Source organism: Neocloeon triangulifer, unplaced genomic scaffold (genome assembly GCF_031216515.1).
Source record: "Neocloeon triangulifer isolate White Clay Creek 2 clone unplaced genomic scaffold, ASM3121651v1 ptg000001l, whole genome shotgun sequence".
Classification (NCBI taxonomy): Eukaryota; Metazoa; Arthropoda; class Insecta; order Ephemeroptera; family Baetidae; genus Neocloeon; species Neocloeon triangulifer.
The window spans coordinates 8,453,610-8,467,525 of record NW_026775544.1 but is presented as its reverse complement, the minus strand read 5'-3'; the positions used below and the strand labels follow the sequence as shown (position 1 = coordinate 8,467,525).

General features: G+C 35.9%; 1 protein-coding gene across 1 annotated transcript; it reads left to right on the top strand.

The window, feature by feature from the left end:
• The first annotated feature begins 2,101 nt into the window (after positions 1-2,101).
• Positions 2,102-4,339, top strand: LOC132195759 (heparan sulfate 2-O-sulfotransferase 1-like). Its single transcript, XM_059617954.1, has 4 exons — positions 2,102-2,741; positions 3,242-3,546; positions 3,667-3,833; positions 3,939-4,339. The coding sequence occupies exons 1-4, from the start codon at positions 2,364-2,366 to the stop codon at positions 4,082-4,084; spliced, it is 996 nt and encodes a 331-aa protein (XP_059473937.1). The 5' UTR covers positions 2,102-2,363; the 3' UTR covers positions 4,085-4,339.
• The last annotated feature ends 9,577 nt before the right edge of the window (positions 4,340-13,916 follow it).

Below are 13,916 nucleotides of genomic sequence, written 5' to 3'. Positions count from 1 at the left end.
TTTTTCTAAAAACTGAAAAACATTGGATATCATCAATAAAATTATGCTATATTGATAATTTCAATTTAAAAATTTACTTTTTATCGCTTTGTTTATTAAATTCTAAATCACCCTCATAAGTATTATTAGAACAAAAAACAGTTCATTTTTTACAATCATTTTTAAATAATTTTTTGTTAAATTTTTAACAATGAAGATATGTAATATATCAGAAGTTTGAAATCACTGCTAAAATTTGCACAAAAAAGAAGAAATAAACAACATGATTTCACAAATTAAAAGAGCAGTTTAAACTATATTTCTATAGCAACACTCAAACTGCTGTTATGCTGCGCACGATGGCCATAAAAATACAAAACCATCCAACAGCTCGCCCGCAATCAACCCACTGCAATATTTTATTTTTATGACGCCGGCAGGAAATTAGCATAGAATTATTGCCCAACGTGGATAGACCAGCAGATGAGCGAGTTGTATAAATATAAGTCCGTGCCAGAATTCAAGAAAATTAAATATTAATGTATCTGCTACCTGAGAGAATCCACCTGTGAGCAATAAGTAATGAGAATGGGAACGAATTAATAGACAACAGCAAACAAAGCGAGAGGTCTTAATTGTTTCTCATCTGGTCGACGGCAGTCGAGTCTCGCAATAAATCATAAACCACAGGCGCATTAGCCGAGGGAAAAATAAATAATTGTGGCACACGCACCTTCTTGCCTGATCATCTCACGAGAAGAGAGCAGAGCAATCTGTTCGTTCCTCTCTCTTTCTCTTGCGCCCTTATTCGTGCCAGATGACGCCGCTCACTTTATTACCACCGCCGTCACTTCCAAACTACACCAAGCTATTGTTGCCACACGCCTCCTCTGAAATTAATATTTAGCGGGACTCATTTCGCCTTGATGAGTGCCAATTAGCCCTTCAGCCGGTATTTATAAATTATCCCTGCTCGGCACGACGCGCCCTCCGCTTTTGTGGGGAGCGGGAAGGAGCGCGGCAGCTTTTCTTGTGATTTGTCTTCCTCAAAACTTATTGCCTCGCGTATAGAATATGCACAAGTGAGAGAGCGCACGCTTCCCTGCGAAAAATTGTCACATGACAAGCTTCTGACAAGTGATTTATAACACAACAGCTCGTGTAGAGCTCAAGCTTTTTTTAAAATTATCTGAGCTTCATTCTTCTTTGTGTTCCATGTTATCCAAATTTTACAAATTAATATTTTATAATTATAACGGAATAAACTAGGACTAATTGAGTGCAATTTATAAGTTTAAATTTATTTATAAAAATTAGTAAAATAAAAAAAAATAATGAAAATTAAAATCATATATTTAAAAAATGATTTTAAACACTTAATTAAGTATTTTAAGAAAAATAAAAATAATTTATGTTTATAATTAATGTTTAAATGATAAAAACTTAAAAATAATGTTATTTTAATGGAACTTATGTGTTACGAATCTAAAATTATTAAATAATTGTAATGTAACTAAATAATTTTATTAAAAAAGTTTTTTTGGCTACAGTTTTCTCATTTTTCCATCTAATTTTTAATTTGTTGTTCTCATGGCATGAGAAGAATAAACAAAAATAATTCAGTTAGTCCCTAATTGATTGCCAAGTCGCTTTTATGTTCTTCCCTTTTTTATAAAGCATGACAATGTATTATTGCTTCAAAACAATGTTACTTAAAAAACTTTTCCAATGTTATATGAATATAAAATGCTGAAGATCATCATAAAAATTGTCTCCGAAATGAAAAATTGGAATCATTATGCCAGATTTTGTTTGGCAAACAATAAAGACCTCATTCTGCTTACAAACAATGCCGTACATCGTACATTGTAATTTAAAACACGATGTCGGGCAACGAGTATAGCAGGTTGTGAAATTTTAATATCACGCCGTACACATAAACACGGCAGATTGCTCCGAAATCACATTGTTCTCTGTCATCATCCCGAGCGCGTATTTATTTTCGAAAGCGCAGGTACATATAGGAGAGCGCTATAGTTTAAAGCACCAATTACGGCATCGTCCAATTTACATAATACGCGCGAATGCCGCCGAGCGTAACGCAACAAATTACCGCGCGCCGACCATCAACCAACACACAAAGCTGCCAGATCCGAGGAGAGAAAACAAACACACTACTTTTACTTTCCACGCAATAAGACTCGTCCCAAATGCCAAAGGAGCATCTCCACGCAGCTTTTACCTCTCACTTTCGATAAAAATCCTCTCCTCTCTTTCATCGGCGCGCACCTCCCACCTTGGTGACCTAGTGCGGAAGATGCACGGTCGAGACCTGAGCTTCAGGGTGACCCCATTGCGGTGCGGCCGAGTAAACAATAAGCACCATGGACCGGAAGACCGTCCGAAAAGTGAAGAGCTGCCTCTTCGTTGCGACCGGGGCCATCATGTGTCTCACCGTCGTCTACCTGAACGTGTTGAGTGAAGGTCGGACCAGAGTGCAGGTGAAGCGAAGTTTGCTTGAACTCGACCTGACCGAAGGTACCGTCTCGAGCAGGAGGAATGTGGCCACCAAGTCCCTGCGCGAGTTGGGCGCCACTCCCGAAATCAGCCAGGACTTTTTGTTCTTCAACAGGGTGCCCAAGTCGGGCAGTGAGATGTTTGTGCTGCTCATGACCTGGCTGCAGGGCAAGAATGGATTCAGGCACTACAGACTGCCAGGAGGAAGAGCAGGAAATGACCGAAGGCTGTCAAGCCTGAGACAGGTAATTTATATATATTAGCAAAATTTTTTTTATAGTATTAATAATACAATTTTTTATATGATTTTTTTAATGCGCTTGTACTAATATTTATTATTGTCTTAATTACAAATGTCAACCCAATATGTTTTATAATTAGAAAAGTAGAAAACAGTTTTCTTATATAAAATATAAAAATATTGTGAAAGAACACAGTTATTGTTATTATTATTATTTGTATAAATTTGTTTTACTACTATTTATTCAATAATTAATAAAAAAATCAGATTCATTTTTTTTAAATATTAGAAACTAGTTCTAAAATTAACTCATTTATAGGATTTAAAATGGCTATGTGCGGTTACCCTTAAAAATTATTCTAAAAGCAATTTTACTGGACAAATTTTGTTTTAAGACATGTTCACCTTTGACACTGGAATTCGTCCAAAATTTAAATCGAATGAAATTCATTCAACAGAATAATACAAAGTATCATTTGATTAAAAGGACCAAATAATTTTTAGGAGGAAGTCGTTGAAACTGTAAACGACATCCGCAGAGATTCTGCCTTGCCCACATCCTTCGACAGGCACATGTATTTCACGAATTTCACCGCTTTCGGCCGTCAAAATCCAATCTACATAAATTTGATCCGCGACCCGGTTGACAAAATGATGTCTCGTTTTTATTACGCCGACCTGAAGAAGCGGAAAGAGGCTCAGCAGTTCGAAGATTGCGTCGGCAGTGGGGCGCCAGATTGCAACTTTGTCGCCGGTCACCTTTACGACCTCACCATACCATACTTTTGCGGCCACGAGTCTTTCTGCTCGTAAGATTCCTTTTTCGGCCTTACATAATGATATATCATAATGAAGAAATTTGAAAGTTTTTCCTTATACAAAAATTCATAAATTTTTTATGAATAACTTCATTTATTTTATTTTCACAGCGAAATCAATAACTGGCAAGCGTTGGAAAGAGCCAAGGCCAACGTGGAAAAATATTTCAAAGTTGTCGGCGTTCTGGAAAATCTAAACGAGACGCTGGCAGTGTTGGAAACGAGCCTCCCCCGCTACTTCCGTGGCGTCCAGGAATTATATTTCAATGAACTGCTGAGTACGTAGAGATTTAATCTGATCTTTATTTGTGTCTATGCTCTCGATTCAATTGGCAAGCTATATATAAGGTTTCAATTTTATTCGATTGTATATTTGTTTGCAGAGCCACACTACAACAAAAATAAAAACAACCCCAGAAAGATGAAAGAATCGACCAGAAGGAAACTGGAGAGCTCTTTGAAAATGGAGTACGATTTCTACAATTTCGTCAAAAAGAGATTACTGAAGCAATTCCATTCAAGGAAATAATTCTCTCAACGAAAAGAATAGATTTTTGCTATAAACGAATCTTTAAATATCTTAAAGCTGCAAACTGTGATAATATTTTAGATTGAACAAATGATTCTAAATCCCTAATTTTATGGAACAGCCGTACAATTTTTTATTTTGAATATAAATTGTGATACTGTATAGTATATATAATATGTAAATATGTTAACATTAACAAATATTTAATTTCAAATTTATAAGCGATTAAAATTTTACAAACATTTTATAAGCATTTGATTAAATATTCATAATTTTTTAAACAATTATTTTCCACTCCCTCTCCTCCACACCAGGTAATTGTGTAATTTTTTCATCGACATTAAAAAACTTTCAACAGAAGGCGTTTTATGGCACCTTTCCTGCTCGCGGGTGGAGGGGCAGAAAAAATCCAGAGGCCACAAGCACAGCAGCTCGATCGGCGTGACTTGCTTGCGTGATAAAAATTCGCCACCTGATGATGCTCTTTGGCTTTTTGCTCGTCCACAGCTCACGGGGAGCAGCACTGGCCAAAGCGGTGAAACGGCTGCCGAGCTTGGTTTCAATTAATTTCCTCCCTCTCGTATCAAAAGCCCTCCCGACTCGCGCATGCTGCTCACGCGAACCCTCTCGCCTCGCGCACTGCAAACTACCGGGTTCTAACCCTTTGGGTTAGATGTCGGTAGCATGTGCAAAATGAAAAGAGCGGAGTGTTGGGTGCTTTTTGCCCACTGACACCTTTGCTACAATTTTGCAAGCATCAAAAAATATAAAATTGAATTATTTTGAATTAAAAAAAAAAACATTTTTCTGTTTGTAGAATCAATAAATTTGTTAACTCTATTTTATACTTAATTTTAATGTGAGGGTATTAATTTTTTTAAATTTTAGTTTCAAGAAGTGTTTATTGGGTTCGAAATTAGGGCAACTATGCCCCATACATGAACTCATCCAAATAAATGCAAAACAAAAATTTTAAAACAAGAGAGAGAGAGAAAACATTAATATTGCTCAAAATATTGCTTTTTCAGTACTGATTTAAAAAAATTAACATTTTCGTTCAAACATAGATTTGATGGTAACTCATTCCAATTTACTGCGGAAATAAGACAATAAATTTAGAGCAGAAAAACCAGATGCCCATTTTGGTTTTGCTTTCAGGATTATTTTAAAAAGCACGCTCGCAGCTCTCGTGTCAATAATTGGAAAAGCAGATCACTCGTTTTTGGTGACGCGCTGCAAACATCGCACGGGTCCAGTGGGGAAAGTGACTTATTGCTGGTAATTTCGAGACGATACTTCCTGGGAGCAACCCAAGCCGATGCCGATTCCTATGTATAAACAAAGAGAGTGCGCGCTGAGCATTATTTTCGGAAGAAGAAGTATCGAATGGCAGCGTAAACATACGCAATTGGGGTGGCCTGCGCGCTCTAATCTCCGACATGACACTCAACAAATCCCCTGAGAAAACAGAAACAGCAACCGGAAACTCTTGCAGCTCTCGGCGATTATTCTGGCGCTGCGCTACAGACAGATGCTGCTGACCGAGAAGATTGCCAAGTGAATTGTGGCACTTTTTGCGGCAGCTCGCGTCTGCCACGTGCTTGCCAGGACATATTTGAGGCGAGGGAGTTTCAACCCCAAGATTTAAGTGTATTTTTAGATAGCACCCCTGGCCCATTAGAAGCGAATGGAAAAAATCCTGTTTTCGGAAACGTTTAAAATTTCATTTTACTTAGAAATTTCAGCTTTATCAGACTGGTTTGATTTAAAATATTATTTACTTTAAAATGGACTGTAAAATATCATCACATTCAAACTTTTTAATTTAAACTTTTACTATCTGAAAGATGATACACTGTCAGGAAAATTAGTTAAAATTAAATAAATTTAAATTCCGCACAAATCACAAATATTAATATTTATAGCTAAAAAAATTTATCTTTCATCTTTTTTTTACTTTATCATGTTTGACTTATTCATCAGAAGGATAGTGATTTTGCTGCATTGTATAATTTAAATAATTTATAAATAAATATATCTAAAAAAATATAAAAATTAAAATAAATGTTTAAGATATCAGAGATAAAAAAATAGTGTTTTAAAATAAAAATTATTGCTTTGTTATTTTACAATTCAGTATTTTGCATGTCTATAGCATTTAACAAAATAAAAATAAAGTGATAGAATTTTCCTCTTTACCAATCCAACTTTAAAGTTAAGGACTTCTAAAAAAAATTTATTAAGTTTGTAATGAATGTCTATTTTTTTAACATCCATATCAAACAAAACTGCCTCTCAAAATAAAAACCCTTATAACTAATTTAAGTCCACATATCGCATCCGGCAATACCGTGAAAACCCACAAATTTTAATGAATGGTCGAAAAATATAGTTTTTTTTTGCATGATGTGTGACAAATGCGCATCCCCTTATTTGTCATACAATTTTCAAAAGGCGAGAGAACAAAAATTCAAGCACCCCCACATTAATTATAATTGCACGCGCGCGTCCGTTCCATTTGTTATCTCACGGCTTGTGCGGGGAATTAAAAATTTATTAAAATTCGCGTCGCTTGATGATAAAAATATTAAACCCCAAGGTGCAATAAACACGCATCCGCTCCACTCGCGCATCCAAAATGACACTGCAATTAATTTTTGCTGGCGTCAAAACAATTTTTATTTTTAAATAAAACAACGACAATCGTGTCGCAGATGTTTTCCATGTTCAACACAGCCGGGATAAATAAACAAGGTCTCACCTGGGAACAAAGTTTAAACTCTGTTAAAAAAATGGGTCTTGGATATAAATAAATAAATTGCGTCTCGTAGCGGCACCAACTCCCGTATATTTCCAGAAAACACCTTTGTCGGATGAAAACGGTTCTAACGGTACTGCAGGAAAAAAACCACCCTACGCGTTTGCTCGCCCATTCTCTTCTCCAAGGCTAAATTTTTATATTGAGGCGACCTGTAAATAATTATCGTCTAACCAAAGCAGCGGAAAACCAGAACAAAAAAGCAGCCCGGATGGATTTTGTAAATAAGTTCGTGCATGTTGGTTTTTTTGCTCACCCTCCTCGGCCCATAGAAAATACATTGCAGGGAAGGTTTTGGCTTTGGCCGGCCTGCCAATGGACCTTAAAAAGGCGTGAGACAGCTGCCTTTTGTGTCGCGCTCTGATTTATTGGCCAGCACCTTTTGCCACCGCGCGCCACCAGACTGGTCACTGCAGCTTTATTTAAATTGCTCGCCTTTTCTCTTACTTTTTATTTTTTTACTTTTGGGCCACTGTGGGTGTTTTCAGGCCCCGCGGGGTGGCTTTTACTGTACTTTGTGTGAGGTGTAACTGTGCTGCGGCGAAAAGAATGAACCATTTCTCATGCTTTGTCTTTTCTTTCGTCCCGAAAGCTGTCCATTCTTGCTTTCAGTAACCGTAAACAAGAAAGTGAGACGAATCGCTCCAAAACACACACAAATAGAAAATACAAATTCAAATAGGGATGGTAAACATCATACAAAATTAGTGACGCTCCCAACTGGAGAAAAGATGAAATGGAAATTTTGAGAAATGGAAATTGAAAACTCTCACCAGAGTAAAAGTGAGACAAGTGATATTTTTTGCTATAGGGGTGTTTTCACTCTTACTGTACATTAACTTTAACATGATTATTTTTATAACAAAATAATTTTGAAATTATTATCATTTTTACTGAATTTGTGTAAATAGTCCAATTCTTTCTGTGTTCACATACCTCACTCAAAGTTGACGATATCAATATGGGATAAGGGATTTACACCACTTATTCTTCTCAGTTTGAAGGCAGGTTCCCTAAATTTTTATAGAAAAATTTTCAAAATTTTTGACATTTTGGAAAAAATACAAAAACTAACTGAATTATCTCGGCTTCTAGTAGTCATGGAAAAATTTTCCGGGTATGGTTGAGCTTGTCTTAGCGAGCTCTACAATTTGTCTATTAAAAGCAAATTGTATGTTAAAGGTCAAGGCATATGCTATGTATTAACTAAAATTGTAGAGATCGGGACTTTTTTTTATCTCTTTTTGCTACACTAGAAAAAAAATCGGTCTTTCAGAACTTTTGTAATGCAAACACATTTTAATGTAAATCTCAGATCTCTGTGCTGCGTTCACTTAGTATGTATCTATGGTCGGCCGCGAGCTGCCCATCTCTGCTCTGCTCCTCGACCTCCTCTCTTATCTTTTTATGTTTCACATTACACACATGCAGAAGGGGAGCGGCGACGAAGTGCGAGCAGAGCTGCGTGTTAAGAGCGACAGAGTGCGGAGAGAAGTGAAAAGGAGCTTCCAACACATGTGTCCACTTTATCTATGTACATGGAAATCTAATTTAATTCTCCGGTCCCCTGGCCTGGCAAACTTATTTGAGCCATTTCTTTATCGTGCAGATGCATGCATGAAGAGGACAAGAGTGGAAAGCAACTTTTATCATGATTAGTGTCTGCAACGTGCAGAGTATATTGCAGTGGACGCAGACATAAATTTCTAAAGTTTGGCACAATATTATGAATTTGTATGCGATATTAATCGAATGGGCGCCAGAACTGCAGACAATATTGCTGGATTGCAATTTCATAAACACATAAAGAGAAAGTTTAAAAAATTGTTATTACTTTTATAGACCAATGAGATTTTTTTCCTTGTCGGAACCTACAAATTGGTATTTGGATTATCTTTGGATTTTTTTTAAAGAATTCACAAGGTGGAGCCAATATTAGATATTGGTAACTGATTGTATGTAAATATTTGATCTTATTATTTTTATCTGTACAAATGTACTTAAAAATTTACAAAATTATTGAATTTTTTTTCTTTGTTGAAATACATTCCTTCAAAAATAAATTTGAATGTTTAAGTGCAACTTGTATTCACAAGTCAAAAGTCCTGATTTTCAGAAAATCCCGGGAATTCCATATCTGCGTTGCTAATGGCCAGGATAAACATCAAAGCTGCAGTACGGGCGCAGGAGGCAAAGGTGGAGCAAAAGTAGAGGAGCACTTCTCGGGCGCGCTATTTTGCGGCACACCACGACAAACATGCAAACATGCTGCCTCGCCGGCCCGCCGACCAGCCTAACTCTCTTTCGGACAGACGTGCATTCGGTCGGTCGGTCCAGCAGTGTAAGGAGATTTACTTAACCCCATATCTCTGCATCATGTTGATGTGGTTTGCAACTTCGTATTTACCTTGCCGTGTTTGCCATATTTGCTGGATTAGCCTCCATGCCCGCCTGCGCCAGCTCTTCTCTCTCAACGCTTGCTTGACCATTGCACGTGTGCGCAGCTTGATATGAGCAGAGAAGAAACTCTGGCAAAACTCAAACTCACGTCCAGCTTTATTTACTTTGAAATGCAGTAAAGTTTGCAAATTAATTATACCGAAAACCTTTATTTTGATTTAAATAAATTGAAAATGAAATGGCTTTGTCTCCCAGTTGTAAGACCACCGATTTTTTTTACAACAACCATTTTAATAACAACTTGTAATATTTTCATCTTAAATCTAAATCTAAACGGTCATTAAAATTTTTATTCATAATTATTTTTTAAGTTGCAAATTTGTATAAATTATGGAAATGAAGAGATCGGGCTTTTCCTCGTTGCAGAAAAATTGTTTTTATTCAAAAACAAATGGCTCTACCAGTTTCGGTCACGGTCTGCGACCCTATTTCATGAGCAAACGCGCTGCTCGCTGACTAATACAAGAATTCTTGTATTAGTCAGCGAGCAGCGCGTTTGCTCATGAAATAGGGTCGCAGACCGTGACCGAAACTGGTAGAGCCATTTGTTTTTGAATAAAAACAATTTTTCTGCAACGAGGAAAAGCCCGATCTCTTCATTTCCATGATCATCTCCTCGAGTGTCAACTTCTTCAAACAAATTGTATAAATTATTTATGATTTTATAAAAAAAAATATTTTTCCCAACTGTTAGTGACGTTAGTAGATTATTTTTTAATTAAATTTTATAATCGTTGTTCTTCACATGTCTAATTATTTGGACAAAGTTGATTAAAAATAAGAAGAGGTTTAACAGAAGACACCAAGAGGTTATACCGTGCGCTCTTCACGTATGCACTGCGTATTGCATAGCTTTCAAGGCGTTAAGTAGCTTTTCGTTTTCTTCGCGCACTGATCGAGAGGCAGCACCTACCTGACGGAGCGAATGATTTCATTATTATTCTTAAACTGATAATTTAAGAGTTTTAACGCATTTCCTCTATCCGAAGCCTGAGCAAATATAAATAAAATAAAATATCCATACTACATTAATTTTGTAATGAGTAACAAAAATTTACAATTTGTGTAAATTTTACTTTTAATTACTTTGAAATTGATTTAATATTTTGATAAGTTCCCATTATTTTTAATATTTACATATTAAATATTTCCCATATTCTATAATAGAAAAATTATAATTGAAACGCTTGCCAAGAAGATGAAAAATTCTGCAATTAGGAAGACCAATTTTGGTATTATGTAACGTGCGAGGTGGGAATATTAAGGATTTTAATCTCATGCAAAAACGCGTGTAAAGGTAGCCACTCACTTAATCATAAGATAATTGGCTCGAGTACACACACGGTGCACAGCAGGGGCTGGCGAGAGTCAAAGGGGCCGTTGGAGGAAAGTGCACTCTCCGAAATTAGGAATAATTTATTAGGCTTGGTATAGCGTCCTGGGTGTTTGTAATGAGATGCCTGATGGCTAACAAGGGGTGAGCGTATGATGAGCTGCGAGCAAGGCTATTTGCATTGTTAACAACTCTCAACTCCAACACTCTCTCTCGCTGCAGCGCAGCATCGCAATCTCGGGAACTCAAGGTATGTCCAACAATAAACACAAAATAAGCGGCGGCTACTCTCACATATGTATATAAGGGTGCGGGTAACGCGGGGAGCAAAGCAAAACGAGCCTCGCAGAAATTCATGCATATTCTTTTTTCTTTAGACTCTCGTGCACCCCAAAGCTCGCTGCTTTGGCTTAGCGGGTGCGGTTCGACTCCGAGGCACAGGCAAATTTAAGCTTGTCCAGCGCGCGCCTCTGCACTACAGCCCGAACCGGATTACAGCTAATTCTCTCTCTTCGGCCAGGAAAAGAACATTTTCTCTCTTTTCCCCCCGCATATATGCAGAACGCCGCCTGCGAGCGGCACCGGAGGAAACTGTATTCTGCCCACCGTTGCGGAAAATTGTTGGTTCTGGTAAAAGCATGCAAGGAAATGACGACCCGCGCTTTTTCATCAAAAACATTTGCATGGAAAGAAAATTAATTTGAATGGAGGAATGCAATAAAATAAATATTTATTTTATTTCATTTCAATCTGATTTCAATAACTAAATTTGTTATTTAGTTATTATATTAAATTTTTAACTATGCATTATTTTGAATATTTCTATTAAATTTTGTGGAAGGGTTTCAATTTATCCAATATACTCGGGTTATGAAGAGAAACTTATTCGCATTATTACATTATAACAGCTAAGATACAATCATCAAAGCAATATTTTTGTATATAAAATATAAAATTCAATTGAGTTGCTGAGTAAAATGTTTTTCCATATAAAAGTAAAAAAAATAGTAACTGTCTGAAAAATTTATTTTTAACATTTTAAATGAATGAAAAAAAACGTTTTTCTAAAATATTAAAATAAACTTAATTACGTATTAAAGAATTACAATTTTTTTTTATATTTAATTATGTTTTTTAATGTGAGTTGCCATCAAACAATTTTACATTTTTAATAATTCGAAAACTTCAAAATTGTTCTGTATATATTTTCATCATACTTCATACTTATTTAACCAGTATATATTTTTCAACCTTCAAAGAAAAAATGATCCAAAAAAGAAATACTTGAGAAGTATTAGCAATGGCTAATGGCTTATCAGTTGTGGTCTGACGTGCTATTTTGTAGCCCCTGAAAGCGTGCAGTAGTTCTTTTCTTTATTTTTTTTTCTTTTTGGATTATAAATTAGAATCTCAAGAGTGTGCATAAAAATTATATTTTACCTGTTATAACTTGGCGCCTATTGATATCAAATTTTTTTCTATTTTTTTCAATAGGTATACATATACATTTTTCAAAATATGGGATAGGAAAAAATTAGAAATTTTTAATATTTTTATTTAAAAATTACTTGGAATTTATACAATTTATCCAACAAGTCCAATTGCAATCAATTAGGGAGCATATTCTGCAAGTAAAATAGAAAACAAACTATAGCGCAGTGCATATATTTTTGAGCCCAAAACGCTGAGATTTTCAGATTTTAAAATTAATCATCTCGGCGTGGGCGTGGACCTTGAGGCCCTGCGTTATAGCAACCTGTTTGCCAGAGGTGTTGCCGTTTCTTCACATTTTGTAATTTTTTATTATTTTCATGACTTGATTTGTGAAGAATAAACAATAATAATAATAATAATAATAATAATCAGCCTTTCTTTAATTTTCTTTAAAGATTGAAGATAATATCTGAAATTGAGTTCCATTAAATTTAAAATCACTTTGCGCAAGTCGGTTATTTTTCCGCTACCACCGAGCCATGTGCATATGTATGCTGCGGCCCCATATATGGTAGGAAGGAAGGTAGTATAATTAAAGTAAATGCCAGCTAAGTTCCATATTCACCAGAGTGTGTGTGTGTGCGAGGATGAAGGAAAAGGGGTTAAAGTGGGTGGCTCGGGAAGAAGGGGTGGTTTTTACTGAGCCGTAGTGCAGGGCGCGCGCGGTGTACCCCTTTATTATTCTATGATCGCAGAATGCGTACCCCTGCGCGGCGCACCCTCGGTCCATTCTTTCGCAGGAATTCTTCGGCCATGTGAGTGTTCCGAAATGCGTGCTGCCGAGTCAATAAGCGCCTTTGTTCGAATTAATATTCAGTCGCAGATAAAATATTAAATCTGGAAGGGGCACAAGTGGTGCGCGCCCCACACACACTAGAGTATCCCTGACAACAAATAATAAGCCTCTCATGCGATGATGGTGATGAGATTTGTTTGACAGCCGCGCGCTCTCGTGCTTGCCTGCCAGCGAGAGAATCGCTTCACTTCGGGCCTGCTTACAAAAACAAAACGAGCAAAAGCCTCTCTTTTATGAGATACGATGTCATCCACCCGACCAGAGCAGTTATATTTGTAGACGCGGCAATCATTAATTTGCGTTAAGCCGCTCGGATTGAGCTTTCAAACTTGATTCTCGCGCGGCGTGGAGGTATAGCAAATATATTATTTTGATGTACGCAGACAAGCTTCAAGCTAGCTTCAAGGTCTCGGAAAGTATTAATGTGAAGCCGAGACAGGTTTAAAATTTTCTTTTTTAATGATGTTTTGAAATTGAAAAGGACTAAATTTTGTACTTGGAATAATGTGTATATGAATTAAATACAAAAATTTAATTTTGAATGTTATGTTATTTTATGTTTACTTTTTTTCATTTACATTAGACAAAAAGGATAGTGACTATAACTTAAGTTCATATAAGTAAAGTAATTCTGTGCTTAAATAACATTATGATAGACTGCAGAATATTACTTCGCTGAAATGTGCATCGCAGTATAATAATACTAATAAAACTAATAATAAATTGTAATGAATATAAGATTATAATATAATAATATATTTTATTCTTTTATATTTCAATACAGACAAAATAAAGTATTTAAATATTTTAGAATAAATTAACATTAAAATTTGTTGAAAATTAATAAAATAAAAGTGTGTTTTGTTAAAAAAAAGCAGTTAACATTTTCACTGTGAAATTTATCCAATGTAAAACAGCTTAAGCTTAGACT

What these genes read in the sequence shown, in the direction of transcription:
- LOC132195759 (XM_059617954.1), top strand. Translation starts at nt 2,364, where the DNA reads ATGGACCGGAAGACCGTCCGAAAAGTGAAGAGCTGCCTCTTCGTTGCG. An exon ending in GGCTGTCAAGCCTGAGACAG is followed by an intron (nt 2,742 to 3,241) that starts GTAATTTATATA and finishes AATAATTTTTAG; the next exon opens with GAGGAAGTCGTTGAAACTGT. An exon ending in GGCCACGAGTCTTTCTGCTC is followed by an intron (nt 3,547 to 3,666) that starts GTAAGATTCCTT and finishes TTATTTTCACAG; the next exon opens with CGAAATCAATAACTGGCAAG.